The sequence below is a fragment of the Dermacentor silvarum genome, chromosome 5 (genome assembly GCF_013339745.2).
Source record: "Dermacentor silvarum isolate Dsil-2018 chromosome 5, BIME_Dsil_1.4, whole genome shotgun sequence".
Taxonomy (NCBI): Eukaryota; Metazoa; Arthropoda; class Arachnida; order Ixodida; family Ixodidae; genus Dermacentor; species Dermacentor silvarum.
The window spans coordinates 77,897,467-77,923,053 of NC_051158.1; the positions used below are offsets into that span (position 1 = coordinate 77,897,467).

General features: G+C 45.1%; 1 protein-coding gene across 1 annotated transcript; it reads right to left on the reverse strand.

Moving 5' to 3' along the window:
- On the reverse strand, nt 1–25,587 carry LOC119453510 (WW domain-binding protein 11). The gene is made up of 12 exons (XM_037715555.2): nt 25,384–25,587; nt 24,923–24,954; nt 21,749–21,842; nt 20,677–20,774; nt 17,512–17,599; nt 15,209–15,283; nt 14,731–14,791; nt 13,168–13,250; nt 9,148–9,198; nt 6,003–6,097; nt 3,575–3,962; nt 1–139 (listed from the first exon to the last, which is right to left on the reverse strand). The coding sequence occupies exons 1-12, from the start codon at nt 25,445–25,447 to the stop codon at nt 45–47; spliced, it is 1,224 nt and encodes a 407-aa protein (XP_037571483.1). The 5' UTR covers nt 25,448–25,587; the 3' UTR covers nt 1–44.

Sequence of the window (25,587 nt, forward strand, 5' to 3'; positions counted from 1 at the left end):
GACTGTGATGAAGCAAAGTTTATTTACAATGTGCGTGGCGGAACTCAGAGGAGGTTCTCCATTTCCTTCATGAAGACCTCGTAGGCGTCGTCCTTCGTGGGCGCTGTCACAGACGACACGGGAGGCGCCGCAGGAAGCTCTGAAATTCGAGAAGAGTGCGAGAACAGTGAAACACACGCCAACGGCATATACTTTACTTCAAAGCATTGATGATGTAGGTAACTAGCAAAGTAAGGTTTGTGGAAATTCTAGTGTCTCCAAGGAAGTTGTTTGGTGGAAAGCTTTGCTATGGGGGGGGGGGGGGGGCAGACACTTGCCAGGAAGCAGGTTGGGGAGGGCAAAACCGTGCTCATGTGGGCTGCTCACAGGAAGCACAAACGCTATCAGCGCCACTTGGTTAGTCACATAATACAGTATCTTGTTGACATCATCCGAGTCTCTCTGGTCCCCAGAAAGCGGTGAGCGTCATAGTTTATTTGCTGCTCCCAATTTTTTCACACATGGTTAGCCCGCTATGTTTCTGCCACAGCAGACATTGTGTCTGCCCATACCCCATCCAGTAAGTCGGAAAACCCTGCTTTCCTAGCACATTCCCTTAGTTATGTTAACTACGGCTAGCTGGCCTGCTCAAAGTATTAGTTGTGTATGTAATGCTTTGCAAGTGTAGACATGGTTGTCGTCTATTGCTTCCTCAACCTAGAACTGGACTGCGGTTGGCAAGCAGGTGTGTACCAACAGCGGTGTGCGGACTGCTGAGATACAGTGCCGCTGGCACCCTCTTATTGTTACAGATTGTGTGCTAAGCGTGTAAGTATGTGATCGGCGCATTACGCCGATATTAGTACATGGGAGCGGAACTTGGACGATAATACGGAAACTTAAGCACCAGTAAACGAATGAGTGATGGAGCAGAAAATTGTAGGTGTAATGTTAAAATACATGAAGATGGCAGCATTGATTAAAAAGCAAATGCAAGTATAGTTTATACAGTATAGACCACTTATAACGTAACCGTTTATAGTGCAGAACTGGCTACAACACGGCCTTTTCTGACTCCCGTTTACCCTCCCACAGAACTCCATGTATATGCATACCGCTTACAGTGCAGCCGCGTGAAAATCTCGCCGACAAGGGCGGCAGCAAGCACGTTTCTCAACAAGGTGCGTGCTCCCGGCCGGCGTATGCATTATTCAATGTAATCAAACTCTTGTTCATTCGGACTTATTTGGCGCACATCGGTTAATTCGGACTACTTTCGGAGCTCGGTGAGCGAGGAGCGCCGCAAATGGGCGATGCAAAAGAGCAAGAACGGCGCTAGCATCCAACCGAAACGAAGTGGCGGAATCCGCATCGCCACAGCCATCAGTTCAAATCGTACGTGAATGACAGCAACGCCGGAACACCTCGAGCCTATTTGTGTCTTTAAAGCCTGCATTCTTGTGTTTACCGCTGTGCATAACACCGCGTTGGCTGCGGGCTTTCGTAACTGCGTAGTCGTCATCCACGATAGCGTCGATAGTGGCTGCGGTTTTCTCCGCAGCGGTTGCGGTGAACAGTAGTTTTGTCTTTACTCGGTACGCGCGTCGGCCGCGTGCCTACAAAACTGCGTAGTCGCCATCGATGATCGCATAGATAGCGGCCAGCGGCCGCGGTTTCGACTGCAGTTGTTGCAGCGAATGGTAGTTTATTCGTACAGACTTGGTGCGTGTGTCGGGCGCGTGCCTTCAGCACTGCAAAGTCGCCGTTCATAATTGCGTCGATAGTGGTCACGTTTTTTTCCGCAGCGGTTGCGGCAAACTGTTGTTTCGATTTGACTCGGTGCAAAGCTGTCGAAATTGAAGAGCACCGGCTATATCGCGATTATGTTTTCGCCAGCTCAATGGCCAAAACGTAATCGCGATGTGCGTGCGATAGTACAAACGTGTCTACATTCTTAGTCTACATGTTTTGCATACGTGCAGGGCTTGAAAATCATTGTTTTGGTTATAGTGCGGTACCGCTTATAGTGCAGATATTCGCGACTCCAGCGACTTCGTTATAAGCGGTCTATACTGTACTTCAGTTTAGATTAAGAGTAAGAAACAGGTATTGTACGCATATATCAAATAACCAGAAATCCTTTTCCCTCTGTGTAGTTCTTTTACCAGAAAGAAAGAAAAAAATTTCTTCATACACATATTTCTCAGCAGGCTTGAAGCCCAGCCTTGTGGATCTCCAACTCTGTTGCCCGTGAATATGAACTGACTGATTTACTGACTGATCCACACCTGCTGAAGTGAAAGGTTGACCGTAAAAGAAGTGGTACAGTAGAACCCCGCTGTTACGTTCCCGGGTGCTGCGTTTTCCCGGCTGTTACATCGTTTTCGGCCGGTCCCGGCACAGCTCCCATAGAACCCAATGCATTGGTAACCCCCCTGTTACGTCGCAACTGTGGGACCGTTCCCGCATCATACGTTGCGAACTGCCACACCGCGCCGGCCTGAGCGGCCATTTTGACTTTTGATGTCGCTTGGCTTGGTTGCTTGACGATGGCATTGGCCGCCCAAAGTGCTGGGGGCGACATTTATTACGTATTTTCGGTTTCCGCCAGCAAAAGTATGGCCTTTGATATCCGCTTTTGCTATATAAAGATGATGTCTATGACGCGTTGCGGCCCTAAAATTGGTTTTGGCTCATAGATGTTCCGTATAAAGTCCAAGGGCGATAACGCTGTCGCCCTTGGACTTTATAGCGGCAACACAGCTAGCGCGCCGGACGGCAACACAGCTAGCGCTAAACGGCACAGCTAAACGGCACAGCTAAACGGCACAGGTAAACGGCAACACAGCTAGCGCGCCGGAGCTAATTTTCCTGCGCACACCGTGCTTCTCTATCCCAGGTTCGACCCACCAAGCGAGCAAGCGTCACCGGGACGCACCCTAATTGGCCTCCCAAGTAACAGCCCCCCGGGCACCCTCTCCACCTGAGCTCTCTTCCGCTGAGCGCCTTATCGCAACAGCAGATGCTGACAGGCCCGCAACAAGTCGGATACGTGGGACCTTTGCTCTAACGACTCCTCGTTCTTGAGCTTGGTGGACCTATACCCGATTAGCCCTAGCATAGCGGGCGCGCATACTCGATCGGTCTTGCGGTGAGCATTTGCCCGTAAGATCCGTGACTGTTGACAGTGCTGTATCTTGGGTGAATAAACCCATGTCTGCTGGCGAACTGACTCCGGAGCCTTCTCAGTGCCGTGTCGGAGAGTCGACGAACCCTGCCTTAGTGCCTTTGTGCGTTGCGGAGTAGAGGAGCGTCGTGCCTTTTCCTGACCGTTTGCATAAGGGTGAGCCTTATGCAAACCCGTCTCCACAAGTACAAGCAGCTGCACCTTAATAGAGTTGGTTTTCCCTTGTCTGTAATCTATACTCTGTGCATCACGTCTGCACCAGACGCCCAGCTGTTCCGAGTCAGCTGTTCGAGTCTTACGCAGTTAACCGGACGACACCACAGATTGACTGTTGGATGCATGGAAATGCACGACGTGTGGTGTGACTGATGGATGAATGAACTAAACAAACAATGAACCCCTCCTTGCCTTTGGTGGTTCTCTTGGCTGGATCCCTCTTCACCCGCAGCGAGGTGGGCGTGAAGCGCATGATGTCGGCGCTGAGGTTGCGCAGCTGCGGCTTGGCCTCGATGGTGGCGCCACTACCCTGCCGCTGCTCCCCATCTGCAGACGCCGAGCCGGGCCCGTGGATGGGCCGTGTAATGAGGCTGGGTGGTGCAGACAGCACCGAGGGGGCCGGCGGCCGCATGAGTGGTGGTGGGCGTGGCGGAGGAGGGCCCATCCGCATAGGGGGCGGGGCCATTGGGGGACCACCCAGTGGAGGCAGCGACGGAGGTGGCATGCCCGGAGGAGGGTGCCGGAACATCATCGGAGGGGGCATCGGAGGCGGCATGGCTTCTCTGTGCGTCTTTTCCACCTGCACGATGAGAGAAGAGAAAAGGTTGTACTCCTATTGTAGGTTGATTGCCCAAATATGGCCCGTTCAATCGTGAGTGCTCAGACTTGGGGAGCTGTACGGTACGTTCGACTGGTTCCTACCACACTCTCACTGCAGCAAGGCGAACTCTCCAAGCCAGAGAAAGCCTGCCTGAGCTGAACATAAAGCTGGCCCCAGAGTAATTAAAAGAGTCACGTGACTGAAATTCCATCGGATTTTAGTCCTGCTCCCAGCTCAAAGAAGAGTGCAGCTCCGAGCAGTCCGAGCTGGAGTGCAGTACTTTGAATAAACCAGGCGACTGTGTTGCGAGTGGTGAATTTCAAGAGGCTGAATGTTAAGCGCACTGCGAGCAAGCAGTTGAAAGCAACCACTTGAATGTACCATTAGATTCAAGAATCCATAAAAAAAAGTACAGTCCTGAGGCTTTGTAAAACATACCACACAAGTTCACAGCAGTCAGATCATATAATCACCAACAATGTCTGCTGAAATCTGCTAATCTGCTGAAACGGTTGGTCCTTTTGGTTTTCCAGGTTCACAACGGATAGCTAATGAGCACATTCCATACCCGAAAATGAATTACCTATGTGCCACGTGACCAAGCTGCTCTGAATTATCCTGGATCACTATGACACTTGCAAATCAAAGAAGTAGCCTGCCCTAGTTACCTACTGGCTCCAATCACTTGAAACCTACAAGGCCAGCGCTTGGATTCTGACGGGTCTAATCGACATCACTGAACATGCAGCAACCAAGTTACTTGGGAAAGGTGAGCTTGCTTTACATCGTAAAATGGCAAGGAAGCATTCCAATCAACTGCAGCCTCTTCATTTCAACACTGTCCATTGTGTTAACATGTTAAACAGTAAAGGTTTGTTAATTCGACACTGGTAGGATCGCGAAAAATTTGTCGAATTATCCTTTTGTCGAAATATTGAATGAACAACAAAAATGCAAAATTTTCCCCAGCATGACGTACCTTTATTTGCCAAAGAAGTTTGTAACCTTTGTCTGTTTTTTCGATCTCATCGGGCGAATTTGAGCGGCGACAATAGCTCTAATAGCTGTCAGGTGCTTCATGGCACACGCACCATGCGGAATTTGCTCACAGAAGTCCTCCAGCACGGACAAGGCTTTTGTGGCTTCTTTTACCGTGCGTTTCGGTGGTTTGGGCAGTTGGTCACAATCGTCACCTTCCGACAAACCGTCACTGTCGTCGCCTATTACGTCATGAATTATTTCTTCCTCGGTCAGCTGCCCGGCAACGGCGACACCATCAACAATGGACCGCATGGTCATCGATGATGCCGATGACCATGAAGTTGGCCCCCCTATGCAGCATTTATTTTTTTTTTTCAGTGTTGCTCTTGGCAGTGCTTTTTTTCTTCTTTTTATTGCTCTCTTTGCATCGACTGGGCAAGCTCGCAGGCTGCGATGCTAGGTCTAATTAACCAATGCACGCTAAAATTTTGCCAAATTAACGAGACTTCCGTTAAACAGACTCCTGTATAGAATTGTAGGAACCACGCGACTTTCCGAATTAATGGAGGTCGAATTAACGAACTTTCACTGTACCAATGCATTGATCAGCAGATAAATCGAAACTTCAAGTGTACTTCGTGCACACAGGAGTTATAAAAGAAAGCCCACAGGGGGAGGAAAAAAATATGAGAGAAGTAGGCATGCCAAATGTTATTATAGTGGGCTAGGAGGTGCACTACAGTCCTCATCAAGATGGCTACGTGTGATGCATTGTACTCTATCCTCACTTTTCTGTCCAGCTGAAAAAGCCAGAGCAGGTTGGAGAGTCCCTCGGACTAGCCTCGGACTGAGCATAAATAGAAAAAAAAAAATGGTGCAGCCGTCCTCGGACTGCCGGACGCAGCTGCTCTGGCAAACTAAATGCACAGCAGCGTTTCAGGTAGTCCTGGGCAGTGCAGGATGACAAATCGGAGAGACCTATAATTTGTGAATGCAAGAGTGCCAATGTATGAAAGAAATGTCTGCAAAGATACTGACCTCTTTAAGGAACTCGGTGACATCCGAATCGTCGTCAACACCGGGAGGACGTTCAGGTTCATCGGCAAAACGAATCTTCCGTGGCTTTGTGGAAGCTGCAAGGGACGTACGAAAAGCACGGCACAGTCAATGACAAAGAGAACATTACGGATGAATGCACATATCATTAGTGTTTGGTAAGGTAATGCTATTTTGTCGTTCTGCAACATTTGTAGGTCCAATAGCACAACAAAAAAGAAAGATTAGCGGACTTCACTGATTCCTCTGGTGTTGAACCCATTTATTGCTACAGCACCAGGATTTCACAGAGGACATCGCAACTTTCTCAAAAACAATTTGTTCTTTCCAACGCACACAGTGTTGCCTTCATCTGCTACAGTATTGCCCTGTCATCGTCTGCAAAATACTACACACACAGACCACATCCCTCCCAAAAGCCTGGGTGGGGTGCAAAATGCCACGCAAACTGCCAGATGCTAAAGCTGTGTGAAAGTGTAATGGTTGTAGCCCGTCCGGCTCTCGACTGCACGTGGCCAAAGGGTACACGGGTTCAAAACACAGTGGCAGCCGTGAACAGATTTTTGTTCTTCCTTGCCCGATGGTGTGGTTGATGTTCAGGTGGCCTAACGATGACGACACAATATGTAATGTGATGACAGGCATCATCGTCACTGTAACGGAGAGCATGGCCAGATGGATGCATGAACAAAGCAAAGTCCATTTCAAGCATTTAACTGCTGTCACAAAATAGCAATGCTATGCTAATAATAATAGAGTGGAAGCTCATTAATTTGAGCTCCGAGGATACTAAAAATTTATTCAAATAAAATGGAGTTAGTACTAAAAGAGCCCCTTTGAATATAGTGCAATGTATCGTACCATTTTTGGTTTCATTTCACAGGTGACCCCGGGTATGTATGTGCGGTCATGAAGATGGTGGTCATGATAAAACGGAACATAGTGACGTTCTGGCACCTCTCTTGGCTCCCTTAGTCATCTGCTTTGCTGCTACATCAGATTGCAAAGAGGTGGCAGCATACCAAACAACCGAGCGAGTTGAAGAGACTTTCTTTTTTTCATCCTCTTGGGTTGCCACGCGGCATAACATCAGAATGAAATTAAATATGTATAAGCATGTAGGCCCGTTTAGTGTAGATACTGACTGCCAAAGTGACTTATAAAATGCACTGTTCATAAGCCATCGTTCATAGTCTGGAGAAACTTAATAACTTGATGATTTAACTTGTTTTAACTACTCAGCCAGCGTGTCTTACCAGCTGTTTATCTCGCACTTCTATGGTCTCGGAAAAACTTTGGGAAACGGAAATAATTGATAAAGGAGATAGGTGCATGACAATGGCTTAGTCGTGCTGATGAAAACAACCACTCTTTGCATGCTATCAGCAGTTTCTTATCTGGTGCCAGTATGACCTCTAGTCAAAGGCAAATAGTAAAGGAGAACGATGCATGGCAACTACAAATAACTTGTTTACATAGATGAACTCAGAAATGGCAGCTACTGAAAACTCAGAAAAGCTACTGAAGATAAGGTGAAAGTAGCGCATATTGCACCAAGCAAAGACCGAAGAGCCCTCCTCCCCCCACCCCCCAAAAATAAATAAATAAAAGAAATTGAAAAAGCCCCACACTGAACTACACTAAAACAGATCACGCTAGAACTTTGCAGACAACACTCACAGTGCAAAGTGGAGAACTATGGCACTGAAAAACTGGCTTAAAGGGACATTGAAGGGAAACAATAAATCAGTTCATGTTGATAAAGAATTCTTTCAGAACTCCGTGTTTTGTTAATATTATGGTAAGACGTAGATTACCAGAAGAGAAAATCGAGGGCAATCTTCCATTCCTTGTATTTCACACCTTGAAATTCTGGTCTATATAGTGAAACTGAGGATGGCCTGCTCCGGACCACCGTCAGTTGCACTTGGCTCCTCGAAGGGGCCGGACATGTGTCGAGTCAGCTCCTCAACACTTTGCAACATGGTGAATGCGGTTTAAATGATGGATCCGTGACGTAATGCTGACGGATTTCTTTCACATTTACCACTGAATTCCCATGGAATTTCTTCCTTTAGCGCGCCTTCACGAAATGCTACATGACAAGGATTGTGCAAGTATATTAAGCTATAGTCCGTTTACCCACACCTTTACATGCTTACACAAAGGTGTTGCACATCATTGTTCCTTTGGCCAGACAATGTTGCAGCACTGCATACCTTTATGCAATGTTTTTAATTAATTTTACGTTACATGCCCAAATTCCACACACACTAAACTAAAGCTGCGCAAAGGCTACGAGGAATGAGAACTGGAACAAAAAGAATGAACAATAGATTCACTGATGGGGCTTAGCACTCAAAAGCAAGACAGGGGCTAGCAGAAAAACTGCAGCAGAGGCCTAGTTTTCTCCACATGATGCTCTTTAATGTGCACCAAAGCTTGACAGACAATTTTTTGTGCATTTCAACTACGTCAGTGAGTGTGCAGGTGTTAGTGAAAGGCAATCAAAGCCATGACTACGTGCTCTGCAGCAAAACGTTGCGGCCACTCAGCCACCAGTCATGGTGGCAGGTAGAAAAAATAGCGTGCAAATGACCCCACATCATTAAAACACCAGCACAGAAGACATATTCTCCATGAAGACATAAGCACTGTCAATTTGCAGGTTGTTTAAAAAAAATAGCCAGGTATTTGAGAGTTTTAGTGAATCTATGAACTTCTCATCGTTTACAGAACGCCAGGTTACCAGAGTTGTGGATGGCAGTAGCAACGCCGGTAGCGACATATTATGACCCTTTTTCGAACTACAATGCGTTTGAAACATTTTTGCGCTGTGCGAGTGTTTTTATCGAAGGAAAATTATACAATTACTGCACATTAACGATTATGTCACTGCTAAATATTACGCCGTAGTTAAGTAGAATGCGATAGGTCACTGCAGTCTTAGCTTTGCGCTGCTCTCTGGTTAAACTCTGCGTCTCAAGATGTTGCTGCTATACCTCTCTGGTAACGCATTATATTCCGCAAACGGTAAAAAGTTTGTGGACAAGCTAAAACTCTACTTTTCAAATAAAAGATAGAAAGTAAGAAAGAAAAAAAATAGTAGCAGTAGCGCAGTAGTCACCTGATAGATCCTGTTCTTCAGCCACTTTCTCCACATTTGTAACAGGGGGCTCTGAAAAATGGAATGAGGACAATATCACCACAGACTCATATAAGAACTGTACGTCATCCTAATGCCCGAAAGGTATGGAAACAGACTTCACAATATTACAATCAATTTAACATTACTGCTGGTGGGGTACAACCTCGGGCTGTTACTACGAAACATTTCAATTGCGCTGCCCAATGTGTGACTGCCTTAACATGCAAACATCAAAAGATTCATGCATATGAGCCCCCCTGTTGTGAGCTCAAGTACCCTTACGCACTTGGATGAAGTTGCTGCTTTAGCGCTGCGTATACTCAGTCCATTGCATCACAAGGCAGAACGGTGACAGTACAGTGTAACCTCGATACAAGAGTAGTGACACAAAGAATTACTGCATACAGTGAGCAATATAAAATTTCGTTGGCCAAGCGTTATTTCAAATGCTAGTGTTCCGCTGTTAGGGATGAAATGCAGAATTCATGGTTCCACATTGCATCGATAATGGCAACGCCAATTAGCACTTGTACGTGGCTCAAAACACACACGTTAGGTGCAACAAAGGCTGAACATAAAAAAAAAAGTGGTTCGTAAATGCCCTTTCCTGCACATCTGAGCCATCCACCAATGTGCAAAAAATATGTGTTTTGGGTGCTTCCACAGTCTGTGGGATTGCCTCACTTTGAGCAATGGCTCAAGCTGCACACATGGTGTGCACCGAGCCTTCATTTAAAGTAGCACACATTTTCTTGATCTCTTAATGTCTCTCTGCTCCATTTAATACTTAGCAGGCAATGCTGTGGAAACTATGTAAGTACTAGTGCGGTCATAGAAGTCTCAATGCACAGTTACGTTTAATCTGCGACACTTTCTACAGAACAACTACTTCGTACAGTGCACTTATATAACTTGCAAACATAAGGTTACATGAAATTATGTTTATATTTGTGCACCTTTGCACTTATGGTACGTGACGTAGCACACTAAGTTTTGGTCATAAGGGTAAGGGGTGCACTGAAGCCCCCTTGTCGCAGGAACGGGTCACTCTGCTTGTTTTGAGGTACTGTATTTACCCATTCTAACACACCCCCAAACCTAACCTGCACCTAATTTTTGCGGGTTTAAAGTAAGAAAATAAAAATGCACCGGAATGTAATCAGTCCCCAATTTATAAAACAAAAATGTAGCCTGCACCCCTCTCCGTTAGCAATAAGAAAAAACGAGATGTGCGAAATTTACCTTCACAAAAGGAAATATCTGTTTAAAAAAATGAGCTTTCGTAATGAAAGTGGCATGTCACAGTTGCAATTTGCACTTTACTGGCCATAGACCCCAAGCACACAGGGGCGGTATTCTTGAGCGATCACATTTAGGGATACTGTACCATCACTTTCGAAACATTTTACATGACTCTGCATTAGACTTGTCGACGTGTGCGGCCAACAGCATTCCTGGCACTGTGCGGAGGTGGTGAGCTTCGCACAGTACCAAAAACGCTGGCGACTACTGACACATCCACTGCCGGGTCGAGCGAAATTTCGCATAAGTGATAGACCGAGAATATCGCTCCAGTTCATAGTCGAGCGCAAAATGAACCCACAGCAACCTTCACGAAAACGAGCTCTGTTGCCATCCTGCACCTCATGGCTCTGACGATTATGCTGTTGCCAACGCCACGAACGGGGTTTCGGTTTCATATCCGATGGTAAAGGGCAGGCAATTTTCAGACTCGTTTTCTCAAAAAAAAAAAAAAAAAAAGTGCATGTTAGATTGGGATAACTACGGTAAATGGGTTCCGGTCTGAGACGGCTTCCATGCAATAACTGCAGTCATATTTTGTGGCGTAAAAGTATGATACCTAATGCTACATTTAATTAAGGTCTCTTAATTGACCTGTGACGCACTATTTTTTGGTTGCGAATGCGAGCAGTAAGGGAAATCTCTATACGCCTTGTAGCATTGCCTGCTATGCATGATAGGTCTGCCATCCCTTTGACCGACTGAAGAGAGTTTTGCAAACACTCCTGTGTTCTAGAATCACGACTTGCGATGGCTTTTTGTTTCACTTCTTTGGAAGCTTACGAAACCAGGGCAACCTGAAGCCATAAAAGTATCTTTGATAAGGCAGTGGACTACAGCTTGGCATGGGCAGGAACATTGCTAGAGCTTGATAGTCTGCAAGGAAGAAAATGAAGAGAGCGCACAAGTACACCAGTGAAGTGACGACACCGAGTACTCACTGGCACTATGTCCAAGTGCTATAGCACTTAGGCTTGCTCCAGGTTGTACTTCAATCCAATCCTTATTTAACTAAAGTCCCTGACACTATCCTGTTTCCCAGTGAAGAATAAATATACTTTTGCAATCTGAAGATATATCGGTTTATATATTTAATTGAAACGTACTTATTAAAGATATCCTGTTGCAGGTACCGCAATTCTGTCACATAAGTGAATTACTCAAAGAGGCAGACCCTGCTTTCAAGGCAAATTGCAGAGTACTGTTAGCTCATTAGCAAAATTTCACTCTCTGACTGTGGTCAACAACTCTGGAGTGCGTGTCCCGAGTTCGGAATTCAAGACAAGTAATAAAGTCACATTCATTTGGCATAAATCCTGTGCTCGGCACAGGATTTCTGTTAAATGTCCTTGAAATGTGAGGTTAAATGCATTGATGTTCCACCTAACAATTGACAGTGCTTTGAAAAATGGAGCACTGCTAAGTGTTAACAGGAATAGGCAACTTAAGCAGCTACAGAACACAGCCATAGTGTAGAGCTGCCGGAAACACTTATCTTTTACATTGTTTCTGGTTTAAAAGCATTTCTGGCCTTATGCACCCCCTGCTTTGGCGAAGACTGTACTGCACTTCTTCCTTACAACGAATGTGAACACCCCATGTGAGGCTCTTGTGAGTCGCAATGTGAGGCATGAGGGACTCCAAGGCATGGACAGAATAGACAATGCATAAATTCCATAAGCAGGCTTTCCAATGTGTCTAACTCTTCCTAAACAGCATGGTCGAGCTTCCACTACCAACACTGTTGAAGCTAAGACACAGGATTTGAAAACAGTGTTGGCCACATTTTTCAGGACAAAGCCACCAGATCGTGGCCCGAAGCACTTCATTTTTATCAAAAAGTTGCAATGGTAATGATGCCTTGCTCGGAAATTTGTCTTTTTTTATTATGTTTTATTTAGACTATGGCTGCCATGGTGGCGAAGTGAACTGTCAGAATGTGAAATGAGAAAATGACCCTCAATTCTATAAAACCATATCAGCCCTTAAGATTGTGCTTTGCATAGAAAAACAGCTTTCATGTACTAACATGGCTCAACAATTAGTTCTTCACCATGTGCTTAGAAGCAGTGACAAACGAAAGTGCATATTTACCTCCTTCGGATAAATAAAATGGGGGCAGGGCACTGAACTTAGACAAGATTCCTTGAGGAATGTTACCAGGGCAATTTACTATCAATTACATCACTGAAAATGTCACTAGAAAAGCTGCTAGAACTAAGAAATTTATCATTGAGGTGACTAAGATTACTAAATTTAGTGACTTTCTCGCTAAGTTACCGACACTCTTTGAAAAGTTTGGATGGCACAAAGAACAGATGATGGTAGGGTTGCTACTGCTCCACACGCTGACATCTTATCTATCATTCTAGACTGGGGACTTTAGGTCCAATAACATATGTGCAGATTGATTTTGCACATCGCCTCCTGGTGCCAAGCGCAGCAAAGACAGCTGTTCCTTGTAGAGTGTGCCACAGGGGTGCTATGTGCGGTCTTTCCTTGCACTGAACATAAATAAAATAACCCCCCACCCTTTCTCTGATCCCAAAATTGGCCCTCACTATATTATAGTACTTGGGTTTGCATGGATACAAAGGCTCTTATGGCAACTCTCTCTCTCCCTCCCGCAGCATTGGGTGTTGTGCCATCATTACTTACTCCAGTCCATGGTTTCACTAGAGACACGAAATGACCCACCATTCTCCTCGTCGTCGTCGTCATCATCAGACAGCTCCGGAGGCGGACCGGGCGGCACACCGGGCGCCTTGGCCGAGGGGTCACTGCATGTGTTGCCAAGTGCTACTGCTGTAACCCGAAATTACAAATGGGCCCGACATTTATCGTGAGTTTAGCGATGAATGGGATAGTTGGCCCATACAGCAAATAGATTGTAGACAGCTTATAATGTAAGTCGCTGGAGTCAAGAATATCCGCACTAAAAGCGGTACCGCACTACAACCAAAACAAAGATTTTCAAGGCCTGCACATATGCAAATCTTGTAGACCAAGCAGCCATGTGTATCCAAGAATCGAAGCGTGCGACCGGAGTTTTGCATTCATTTAAATTTACGCATGTTGAAAGGTTAATGTCCAAGTACTCTCGGTCTTTGCATGAAGCAGACAAAGTTAATAATAATTAAAAAAGAAAACGACGGAGACCGAAATTTCTGGTGCAGTACAGTGTCTCGTCCGATTTCTCGGATCGATCGGCATATGCACGGTGTCGAAAACATGGCGACCGCAGACCAAGTTGCCGCCCTTCGAGTGTTGCCCGTGCCATTACTTTCATTATCAAGATGGTTTCTACGCTTTCCATGTGCTGTACAGCCATTGCAATGCATTTCGTTGACTCGGCACCAACCCACAACTTTGGTCGCCGACGAGAAGCACTGGTTAGGCCTAGCCGGTAGGGGTGTCTGGCGGCATGTCGTTGCGGGAAGCTCACCCTTAATATGTTCGTACCCGCAAATGATTACATAGAGACTACACATGCGATCAAACGCATGGGCTGAACTGACCGCAACGCGTACGAAGTGGCGTTTGGTTCCTTGGGCAGTCATCCGCGACAACTACTACGAATGCCTACTAAGTTTGTAAAAAACAGGTACAAATGGCGGAAGCTCACAAGTGCACATAAAGCCTAAAAGCTCCAAACTAAATTTCCAGAACACTGCTTAAACTGACAGCGTCGCACGCGCGATATCTGCACTCCACGTCGCGCATCGCGACGGGTGCACAGAAACTAAAACCGCGTTCAGTGCAAAGTGCACCGCTGATAAGCAGCCGAGCAGAAGGCTTCTCCGTCGCCCGCATCGCACTAGCGCCATTTCTCTCTATCTCCACACCCCCCCCCCTTTTTTTTCATTCTCTCGCTCCGCGTCTCATGGTCATGAAACTACCGCATGAGACTACCATCCCATATCAAATTAACACAATAAAAGTAGAAGGTGAGGGGATGCTACACTCTCACACATCCCCTTACATTTGTCTACCCTGCACAACATTCATCTTCACAGCATCTCACGACGATTCTACATTGACAGGAAAGGTGTCAGTGTTGGAAAGTGTCTCTTCAGACATGACAATTTTCAACCTTAGGTGAACATGCTGAAAGACTTCATAGAGCGCACACTACTCGGATACCTGCTTTCGACCGAGGAAGCAATCACGAGAACGAAGTACCACACGAACGTGGCATCAAAAACCAGGACACCGTAAACAGAACGAGGGTAGCCAGATGAAGAAGACAAAGTTACTCACAGGGTGGGCTTCTTCAGGATAGATGCCGGTATGTCGACAGGCAGCGGGATTAGTGAAGGGGCTGCGAGGAAGAGATGAAATGAAAGAATTTCTCTGTAGAACTTCCTCACTATTTCTTTTGTTTCTTTTTTGCAACATCTGCGCCTGTGCATTTCACCTTTTATGCTGCAAGCTTTTGGCTCTGCAGAAGAGACAGTGTGCAATGCAGGCTACCTTGGGTGAAACCAGAATTCTTCTATTCGACAATAAACGACAGCTCAGTGGCTATAAACTACCGCTTGCCTAAATGTGGCAAGGGCCTATTTCCCATGAGCCTTTCCTTTATATTTTTTATGGCTAAGCTTCAAAATTGGCACATGACACCTAGTTATTTTTTTCTTTCCTTCCAGGTGAATGACGATGCTCCGCTAGGTACCACTGGCTAACTTTGAGAAAGCAAAGCTGGGTGGAAAGTTGGACACAAGGCGTTTAACAGTACCAACTTGCGGTGTACTTGGTGCGCTTGGCAGGGGAATCTGGTCAATCTCCACTTGCTGGGCAAACTTGACTGACTCTGTGAATCAAGAACGGGAGAGGTGAGCAGTATTTCAGCAGGCTAGGAATATTTTACTCTCAAGATAAAGAAGTGATTCTTTAATTGGCTTCATTTCTTTCTCATATTGGTCTCAAACGACCATCTAGGTCAGTATGAAAACATTTCAAAGCAAAATAGGAAAATAAATTAAAAACAAGTTCACTGACGTGCCACTTTTAACACTTTTAACATGGATTAAAAATCAAACACTCATGAATGGTATGGTAGTACTTAATATTCCTGTGAAAATGACCTAGATAAGGTTTCAAAGCAAATCCATGCATTAAATTTGCACTGAAAAAGGTATAGTTTATTAAAAATATGATGTATGTAACAGTAAGTGTGCTTAGCTGCACACACAAGTCTCTTCTAACATACTTTTTTTTTTTCCCACAAGAAAGCACGCATTTGAAAAGACATAGAAGGCTTTGGTGAAAGAAGCAGCATCATTACAGCTACTCTGAAGGTGATTTTCTTGCATAGCACGCAAGAAACGCACACATTTTATAAAAGCACACACCCTTTGTAGCATACATAAGCACTTTAATATTAAATGATAATTTGCATTTTATATGCAGCACACCAAGCGGCAACTGACTCGGAAAACTCAGAACAGCTGAGACTAACAAAGAACTCATTGTTTTCAGAACCCTGAACTTTTCAGTGACAATGCTGTTGCCTATTTCACCAGCGTAACTTGTCAGAATAGGCTTGCTAGAAGCAAACACCCGTTTGATGTTCTCTTAAAGTAAGAAGTCCAATGGAAGGTTCAGAGACAAACGAGCAAAACTTTTCAGGAAGACTTTTTATATTTAGTAAAACTTGATGCAACATTTGTAAGATTGTGAAACAAGCTGGAATTTGCAAACTTCATGAAATTTTAGGAGTTGCCAGGTATGCAGCAGGCATTTGTACCAGCCACCACAATTTGTGGCGGCTGACACAAATGGGTGCCAGCCATGTTTCACCAGCATTCACAAAGGGTGCAGCTCACCAACATTCGGCACAGGGTGCAGCTTGCGTGTTTTCACCAACATTCAACCTCAGGGTCCAGCCGAGTGCTTTGCGGCTGAATGTTTCAGCCAGAACATGTGCAAGTTGTCCCGGTAAAGAATGCTGTGAGCTAACAGCATTTAGGCAAAGAAATAAAATGTATAATAGAAAAAAAGATGATTGGAATGGACGCAATCAAACACATCTGTTTCTATGACTACAATGGATCAGCATGCAATTTTCATTATATGTTTCGAGCAGGGATGTGCGAATATTCGGAAAGTCCTAATGTTATCGAATAATATATTTTTAATACTCGCATTCGATTAAAAAAATATATATTAAAAATGTTTGAATATTCGGTTCGATAGGAGTATTCGAATCAAATCGAATATATTGTTTGCTGTGCGGGAGCGAACAGTTCTTATAATTTGTTTCTAACCTAATCTAAGAATACTTTGTGATGAAATTTGCGACGATTTCGTGCTGCTATCGAAATTTCGCCTATAAAGCTCACTTAGCCACTAAACGTCTAAACTATGCGGGAAAGCCAGCCTCTCAGTAGCAAGGGGCACGGGTTTGCGCACAGCGAGGGTGCGTTATCGCAGCGCCACCACCAATTCTGAGCTTATTACTTGATAGCAAGTGCACTGAGTGACGACTTGCACTCGGTGAAATGACTCCAAGTTAACGAGCATTTGATGCAGTACAATAAGACACAGATAGGCTGGCGAGGACAGCTAGTGTGAATTACTAAATTTTCCGAGTTAACATGAGCCAAATGCACAATGTTTTAGTCAAACGGCTTACTAGTCTAGTTTTTAACCTTGACAATGTAATTGCAATGTTCAAATGCTCTGACATAACAAATTAACCAACTTGCTAATAAATGCATGTGCATATCATTATTCGATATTCGAAGCTATCCAATTCGTGGTTGAAAATTTTGATATTCGCACACCCCTAGTTTCAGGCAAAGCGAGATATGCACTATGTATATGCATTAAAATTAGAAATTGCTGGACTGGCCCACTATACATACTGTTCCGAAGTGACTTCAAAACAAGGTACTGAATATATATATATATACAGCCCACCTGGCACATTTCAGCTCAAGCAACACCCTGTTTGCCTCCATTCAACCCCAGTTTTTTAGCCACCCTAATTCCTCCAAAACCCGAATCGCATATAGAAGCCTGGCCTCACTAACTCACCGTAGTACTTGATGAGTGTGTTGCGCTTGTCCTCATACTCCAGCTCCATCTTCTTCAGGTCCGAAAAGTGCTCCGGGTCTTCCTTTTGCTGTTTTAGGGGAGTCAAATATGCAAATGAGGTGAAGTAAACGTGTGGGTGGTGGCGTGCACTCTTTCCACAAGGCAAGTGTGCTGTGCAGTGCTGTGCTACACCACATCTATGCTACAGGTATGTACCATCACTGTAAATTAAAATGAGAACAGGAAATCACTGATCAGAATGTCTGTCACACATAATTACATGGAAGTGCAACGTGTAATCACTTCGTAGCCGATTTTCAAGCATGGCGTAGTCCCAAGCCAACGTCTTGGAGTCTGAGTTCCGTCACTGTTACAAATGCAGGTGAATTGGAGTAGTATCAGAGTAGCTTGAGTTGGAATTTATGCTGATAGTGCATAAAGGTGCGAAATAGGGCTGCATTGTGGAGTGAGTAAACATGGATATATCAATTTTATCTCGTGCCAACTGGCTAAAGCAGTGGTAGATGCGGCAGAAGTGTCCAAAATTTGTGGCCACCACAAAAGTGATGTGGCTGAGGCCTTCTCCTATAGTACTACTACTTTTTCTGTCACTGCAATGTCGCTCATGGCACTGACGACAAAGTTCGCGACGTTTCACTTTGTGAACGTGGGGGACGCGCGAACATATGGGTGCTATGGCGCACACGAGGCTATCGGCCCTCGATGCGCCTAGGCGCGCCTACACTGTCTGCATTGCAGATCGCATTCAAGACAGGGCTCGCGTGGTCGTGCCATACGCAGCAGTCGCCGGAGAAGGATGCCCCCTTGTAAACATTCACTTACTAACTACATTAATAAGCATGGCGCCAGCGCACACACGCAAACCTGAACACATCACACTCGATGACCGTGGACACTCGCCGTCAAAACGCTGGCATGAGGAATTGTGGCAGCCGCAGCGAGCACAGTGACTTTGGTGCTGTCTATCGCTTCAACACAAACTGAGCGGCTAGAACGGAGCACGCACAAAGGTATAAGCAGCCGCCGACTGCTGGACTCAGCTCCGATGTAGATCCCTTTCAAGATAAAGCCCGTGCGACTGAAGTACACTCCCCCTCGGTGTCGTGCGCGTGATGGAAGACGGCGCGCTTCCTCCCCGCTTTCCTACTTTCCGAGATTGGGCCGCCATTATCGGCTCACCGTCGCATGCTTTCACTTGCACACACAGCGTACGGCACGCGAGGACAATGTTATCGACAAGATGAACCCGGTACACCCGTGTTGCAAACAAAACCTGTAGCAACTGCCAGAGGAGGTCAAACCGAGCTGCCTCTGCTTACCTTCCTCCTCCGCGATGCTTCGCCTCGTTTCTCCATCCTTCCTTTGTCAACGTCACCTAGACTTTCCTCTAGGTGACGTTGCACTGCCGCGCACTCAGCGGACTCCTTCGTACTTTCCTCGGCGCGCTATTCTCTTCACTTCTAGGTGCCTGCCTCCTCCACTTCCTTCGTGGCTTCGAACAGACATTTGCCAATTGCGCTAGCTGGCCAGCTACGCTTGCACGCTAAAAAAAAATTCGCGCTTCTTTTTGCATTGCTGTTATTTTTCCCACAACAGTCCATAAATACTGTATTTATTCAAACATAAGGCAAGTTTTTTTTTTTTCCCCCAGTATCCTTAGCCTCGAAGTCACCTCCCACCTTATTTGCGAGGCATAGTAATGGCACAGTGCAGTTAATATGCGCATTTTGCCTCGAGGTGTGGCTTCACAGGAGCGCAAATTTCGTCTTATAGTGTGGCTTCAAGGCAGCACGTGCCTACCCCGACTCACACGCAAACTTACGGCCACTCTATCACCAACGTATCAAGAATAAGTGAATCAATGCGCCGAAGCATGGGTGACGGCTACTACACCGACAGCACACAAATGTTCGAAGCTGAACGTTTCGTGACAGTCCAAAGAGTAAGCAAGTGACTAACGATAATATGCCTTTGATACAAGCTACTACAAAGTACAGGACATCTACATTCCAAGCCCTTGTGCGCAGCAAGAACAAATCTATCACAATTGAGTACACCCGTGAGCGATTAGGCAGAAAGTAAACAATAAATCAGATCGTGACCTAACCGAGTAACTTTATCGAGTCAGAAACATGACAAGCCACTGCTTCGAAGTGTTCGCCAAATAATGAACGAAGAGCAAAACACATCGACCCTGATTTATTTCGTAAGCGAAAAAGTTTGGACAGCTTCGAATACATTTCTAGCGCTGCTTCTAGTACAAGCACCGTATACACTGCTTGTGCCGTTAGGACAAGTCGTAATGAGTCCAAAAGCGCATGCATGTCCTCTGAAGTTGTGACCAAAGCTTCGTGTCGTCCACCCAGTCACCATCTACTATGTCTGCCGAAACAGAGCTTTTCTGAGCCGCACCGGCGTCATGTACATCCATTGTAAACATGGAGGCAACGGAGGCAGCTGAGGCAAGCAATGGACGCATCACCATGCGATCAAACATGGCAGCGCCCATGGGATTGCAGTGAAAAGGGTCTATAGGCTTTCAAATTCGGGAGCTATGTTGCGATCGGCGACCAGAAAGATTCTGAATACAGTGATGGTGATCTTTCTGCATCCCATGACAGTTTCTGCAAAGTGATCAATTCCAATGGTGGTGCGTGGCAGTCAACATTGGTGTTACTGACCAACAATGCCATGTTGGTGGTGTGCTGTAGCAGCTTTGAATGTAAGAGCTAGGAAGCTAATACATGTTCACCCGCTAACAATGCATAATTTATTTGTACTCCTTTCTTTTTGCTAATTTCCTGTACCCTCCCCTCACGCAATACTCCTTCGGGAGCCTGTGAGGTAACTTAAATAAATAAATAAATAAATAAATAAATAAATAAATAAATAAATAAATAAATAAACATGACCCTATGGAAATTAAACAGGACTGGTGCTTCAGAACGTAAGAAGTGGAAAAATATAACAGAAAGTATCAATGAGGCTCTACAGTAATGCTATAAAAAAGATGAAACCCCTGTCGAGCCAATCCCAACTTACAGAACACAATACTTAGTGATTAAATGGTCTGAATGCAATGCATTACCTTAATGTCTTACAAGGCAGGTTAAAGAGATTCACAGTGTCAACAATGCCACTTACATAGAGGCGAAGGACACGGTCCCAAGTCTCTCTGAGTTTCTTGCGCTTGTCCCGGAGAACTTTCTCACTCAGCACTGGCGGGTTGGACACATTGTACTCTGCAGAGATGAGAACAACACCTTGCTACATTTTGGGGCACTCAAGGCCAAACTTTGTGGAAAGAAAGATAAATGTAATGGCAGACTTCAGTGATTCCACTCAAATGATGATGGAATCTTGGAAAATTAGATTGTTAGAATCATATGTCATTGTATTCTGGCTTATCTAGTGCACGTTCAATATACTGAAGCATACGTTTTGTCAGGTGAAATAGGATATGGATTGTCATAATTCTGTTGTGTGAGATGTGCTGATAATATCAGGGCGTTTGCGCCTGTTAATTTTGAAGACACGTCAAAAAACGGGCCTATCCTACCAGAGTACCAAATGGATTGCTGTGAAACATGATCAAACTTGAGCAGATATCTGGACATTATCTAGACTGTCTGATTAGACTTACACAAATGGCAGCCGCATCAGTCAATTTCATGACTGATGAATGCGCTCACTGCTATGTTTTGAGGGCTAAAGGCCACCCAAAGAAACAGTTTGCTTGTTTTCAAGTAATACTGCTTCCTGCCACTCCACTGCCACTACACCATGACAACATGGTGACCCATCATTAAATCAGCAATTAATGTTACAAGTGGGCTACAGTGTATGACATTAAAATTACTATTGCACATTAGGTAGAATGAATCCTGGATTATGAAAATGATGTTCCTAAAGGAATGACGCCGTCACACAAAATGAAGTGAGAAAATATTTTAGATCAAATTTTGTTGGCTTTAGACATCATGGACATGCTTATAGGCATGCTTCGCAAGTTAGAGCAATTCTGTGTAGTCCAGTAACTGCCATTCTGTGCGCCTGCAGTGACTGGATGCAATACACAACATTCAATGTGACTGATGCACCACAGATGGTGACTGCCTTGCATGACAAAGCAACACTTGCAAATAGTACTTGTCCCTGAACTCACTTCGTTCTAGCAAAAAAAAAACAAAAAAAACATTCCAGCTTGATGACTCACCCATTTCGTCAATCCTTTGGAGGTCTGCAATCAGCTGCTGTGGGTCTTTTCCTTTCAGCACAGCTGCTCTGACCATCTGACGCTGTTTCTTGTTCTACATGAATGAACAAAAGAAGATAATTTGTTGTGGTGAGAGAACCTATGATGGCAAGGTAGGGTTCTTGCAAAGGGACTCTCAAGCAATGTAGGCTGCTCCTGTCCTGCCCCAACTCCGCCCCCCCCCCCCCCTCCCCATCCGCTTCTCCGGTAAATTTATCTCTTTTATAGAAAGCATGGTATTCGTTCCTCATATACTGATTAGCATCCAATCTCTGTTACAGAGTTATTAGTCACTCCATCTTTGGACTTGTTGCATTACTTTTGCTTCTTTCCTTTGTTGCTGTCTCCAAACCCTGCCATTCTAACTGTATGTGTCTATATAGAGTATCAAGTGCTTCTGCTAGGTCCAACTTCCATACTCATAACGAAGCACAGCAAGACTGGAAGTAAGCTCTAAGAATTTCTATGTGCCAACAGCATGCAAAACTTGCTCTCTCGGAGCCTGCTACAGATTGCCACAGGACCCACCACTTTTGCAGAAAACGCCTCGGATTGCATGAAGGCTAGAAGGGGGGGGGGGGGGGCCTTTTAAAAGGGCCCTCGAACATTTTTCAAGCAACCGTTGTATTGGTTGCAGGTTGCATAGTTTGATGGTCCGAGAGATAAATGCAACAAGAATGGCAGTGATAGCGTTACACAGTCGAAAGTTATTCCATGGAGAATGTTCAAAATACAAAGAAGACATGCATGCCTTCAATTCAAATTTTGTGTGGTCTCTTATTCCCATCTCTCTCACCCACTGACGCTTGCTGCCAATGACAAGAGTTTGAACTACACACGTAGTGGAACTTTGCGCTCCATAGTTGCCTACATGTTCTATGTTCATGGATTCCAGTGTGTTGAAGGAGCCGTTGCCATGGTAGCAAACTACCTTTGCGAACTTCTAGCACATTTCATGGTTGTCACTACTGGTCGAGTATCCTGGGACTGCGCAACGTCTCTTTTCTTCTTTCATGGCCTGTGCGGGCAGTTCAGTACAGCACCGTGAACAACAAAGAGGGTGCGGCAACAATAATGCAATGAGGAGCGAAATTTGCAACGTGTGAACAGCACTCGCCAGTGTATTGCACATGCAAAACCAGGTGACAAGACTGCTGAAGAGCGTACATAAGTGAGAAGAGAAGCTTCTGTGTGAACTTTTCGTGTCCGCACCAAGGCGCATAGAGCAATTCTCAGAGGCCAGAGGCGAAATAACAGCTAGTGCTCCTATTTGTAGTTGTATTGATTTTTTTTTAATGACTATGTCTATTTGTGTTAATATAAAAAGTATGGCACACAAACATAAAACCAAATTTTAATTTATAAAGTTTTTGATGGAGTGCAATGGTTATCTGCAACTTTGTTTCTAACCAACCATAGATGAGCGAGTGGTGACGCCGATGATGCTTCAGGTGAGTGCCACTGGGCGATGCTGCGGTCAGCAGCGATGTGAGTTGTTTGTGTGATCAAACTATAAAATATTTTGATACCAGTGCTTTGATCTACGCTAGAGGCCATATCCAACCATCAGTCTACGCAACCTGCAACAGAAAGGCGCTGGCTTCAAAAGTGTTCGAGGGACCCCTTCAAGGAAGTATCTATTTCTTTAGTGAAATGGGCAAAATACATCGAGAATTTAGATATTCAATGAAAAATAAATATTTTCCAGAAACTTTTTCGGCAATAGGTTTGGTGCCTGTGAGCAACACCAGGCAGAACACTGAAGGTGAGCTTCACCCCAAGCCACCCATGGCAATGTGTGGAACCTGAACAGGCTGTTCCTGCTGAATGTGAAGCAGAGGTGTATATTGCATTGCATCTACATCAACTGTGTGGTAGCACTGCAGCTGGGGATCTTGCATTGCTCTTTCTCCACTGTGTGTGCTTGCAAAAGAAAGTGAGCAATGTGGCAAACTTTTTCATCGTTCTCTGTTCCTGCCCTAAGCCAACATATGACGTTTGCTGTCTGTCATTCAGTGTTGGTGAAAAACATTTAGTCAGAAACTCCATACTCGAAACCGAAACTCAGCAAGAAAAAGATACACTCAGGATCAAGTAGGCAACACTCATTCATAAAAGTTTTATATACTGAAGTGAGGGCTCTGAATCAATATTGACTATCTATGGTTTTTTAATGTTCACTAAAGGCATGGTTGTGAGTGCTTTTGCCTTCCATACCTGTAAAAATGCAGCCAGGAATCAACACCATGATGTGGAGCGAACGGCTTCGTTTGCCAGTGTTGCTCCAGTCAAAATGTTTTGGATACAAGCTGATGCAAGTGCAATGCTTTCATTAAAGTATTACGGCTCGAGTGATTCATGTTGCTTAACATCACAAAGCAAAACATGGGGCTGTGAGAGATGGCACAGTGGAAAGCTTCGGATTAATGTTAAACACTTGGAGTTCTTTAAAGTGCACCCAAAGCTCGGTACAAACGTGTTTTTGCTTTCTACCCTTATCAGAATGCAGCTGGGAGTCAAATATGTTCTCTTTGAACACAACAAATGGCACAAGAACACTGAACACAAGTGCTGGAGTGCTGCAGGCGAAATAGATCTTTCTACATGTTGGGTATACTTTCTATAACTTTCTTATTATTATGGGTAGCATTATATTAATCCCTCAGCTGGTGATAACAGAATCCACTTCTAATTGAAGCTAAGGCTGGAAAACGAACAGAACTTTGCAGGCACTCGAGTACGACTGTTAAGACAGTTAATTTTAGCGCTTGTACACGGCCTTTGCTATACGGATGTCGTGCCACACGGTGCACTTTCGATGGCGATCGAGCCCGATCCGGATCTGTCTTCTGTGTCGCGATTGATCCCTTTGCACAAGATGCAGGAGGGAGCCAATTGCGGTCGAGAATTTCGATCCGGATTGGGCTCGATCACGATCGAAAGTGGCCATGTGACACCAGCTTTACTCCTATATGTAATGAGTCCCATTACACTTAATGCCGTATAATTAGTTCAAAGCGGGTGGTCTTGGAGGGACGAACGGCGAAACCACAACGTTCACCATGCGCATATCTCTACTCGCACACAAGGCGCGAGCACAACACTGGGAAGACGTTCTAAAGCAAAACAGTTTACCTTTTTGAGTTCTCGCTTTCTGGCTTCTTTTCCTGAAAAAGACGAAACCACAGCAACCATTTAGCTCGACGTTGCTGCTTGCACGAATTATCAATCAGAAAGTGAATCCAGTGCGCGAAGTTGATAGCGACCGGACTAGAACACTATCGGGTAACTATTTAGATTGATGTTTCTTACAATACCCTCGCTGTATCTTTATTATTTTTTTTCGGACGATAACAGTAAAGGGTGAAGATGCGACAAACATCGTCGATGGAGCAGTCAAACGTTGACGCACAGCCACAAACCGCTGATCGCGCGGCAAGCAAGATCCCCTTTGACTAAATAACGACATCTGCTTCTTAACAACTCATTTTACGGAAGCTCAACCACTAAACAGCCCTGAGCGCACATCGCGAACGGGCATGAACGATAAATTGCCGCCCGGGCGCCACGGCGCGAGAATGTGGTTTAGCACGTACTTGCTTGATCCGTGGGGTTCATATATTTCCCACTTTTCGTGGTGTTGATGGATCTTCGCCCCATCTTGTTCGGTTTATGTGGGACCTTGGTGAAACTTCAGCAAGAACCACTGCTTATAAAACACGATACACACACGCATATGCACACATACACCGGCAGTAAAGCGAGCGGCACACCATTCGTAAAATGCACCGTTGACCGAC

Coding starts and splice junctions, on each gene's coding strand:
- LOC119453510 (XM_037715555.2), bottom strand. CDS start 25,447: ATGGGGCGAAGATCCATCAACACCACGAAAAGTGGGAAATATATGAAC. Junction 17,600..20,676: donor ACCGTGTCCTTCGCCTCTAT/GTAAGTGGCATT, acceptor CCCCTAAAACAG/CAAAAGGAAGACCCGGAGCA. Junction 3,963..6,002: donor TCACCGAGTTCCTTAAAGAG/GTCAGTATCTTT, acceptor CTCATCGTGCAG/GTGGAAAAGACGCACAGAGA.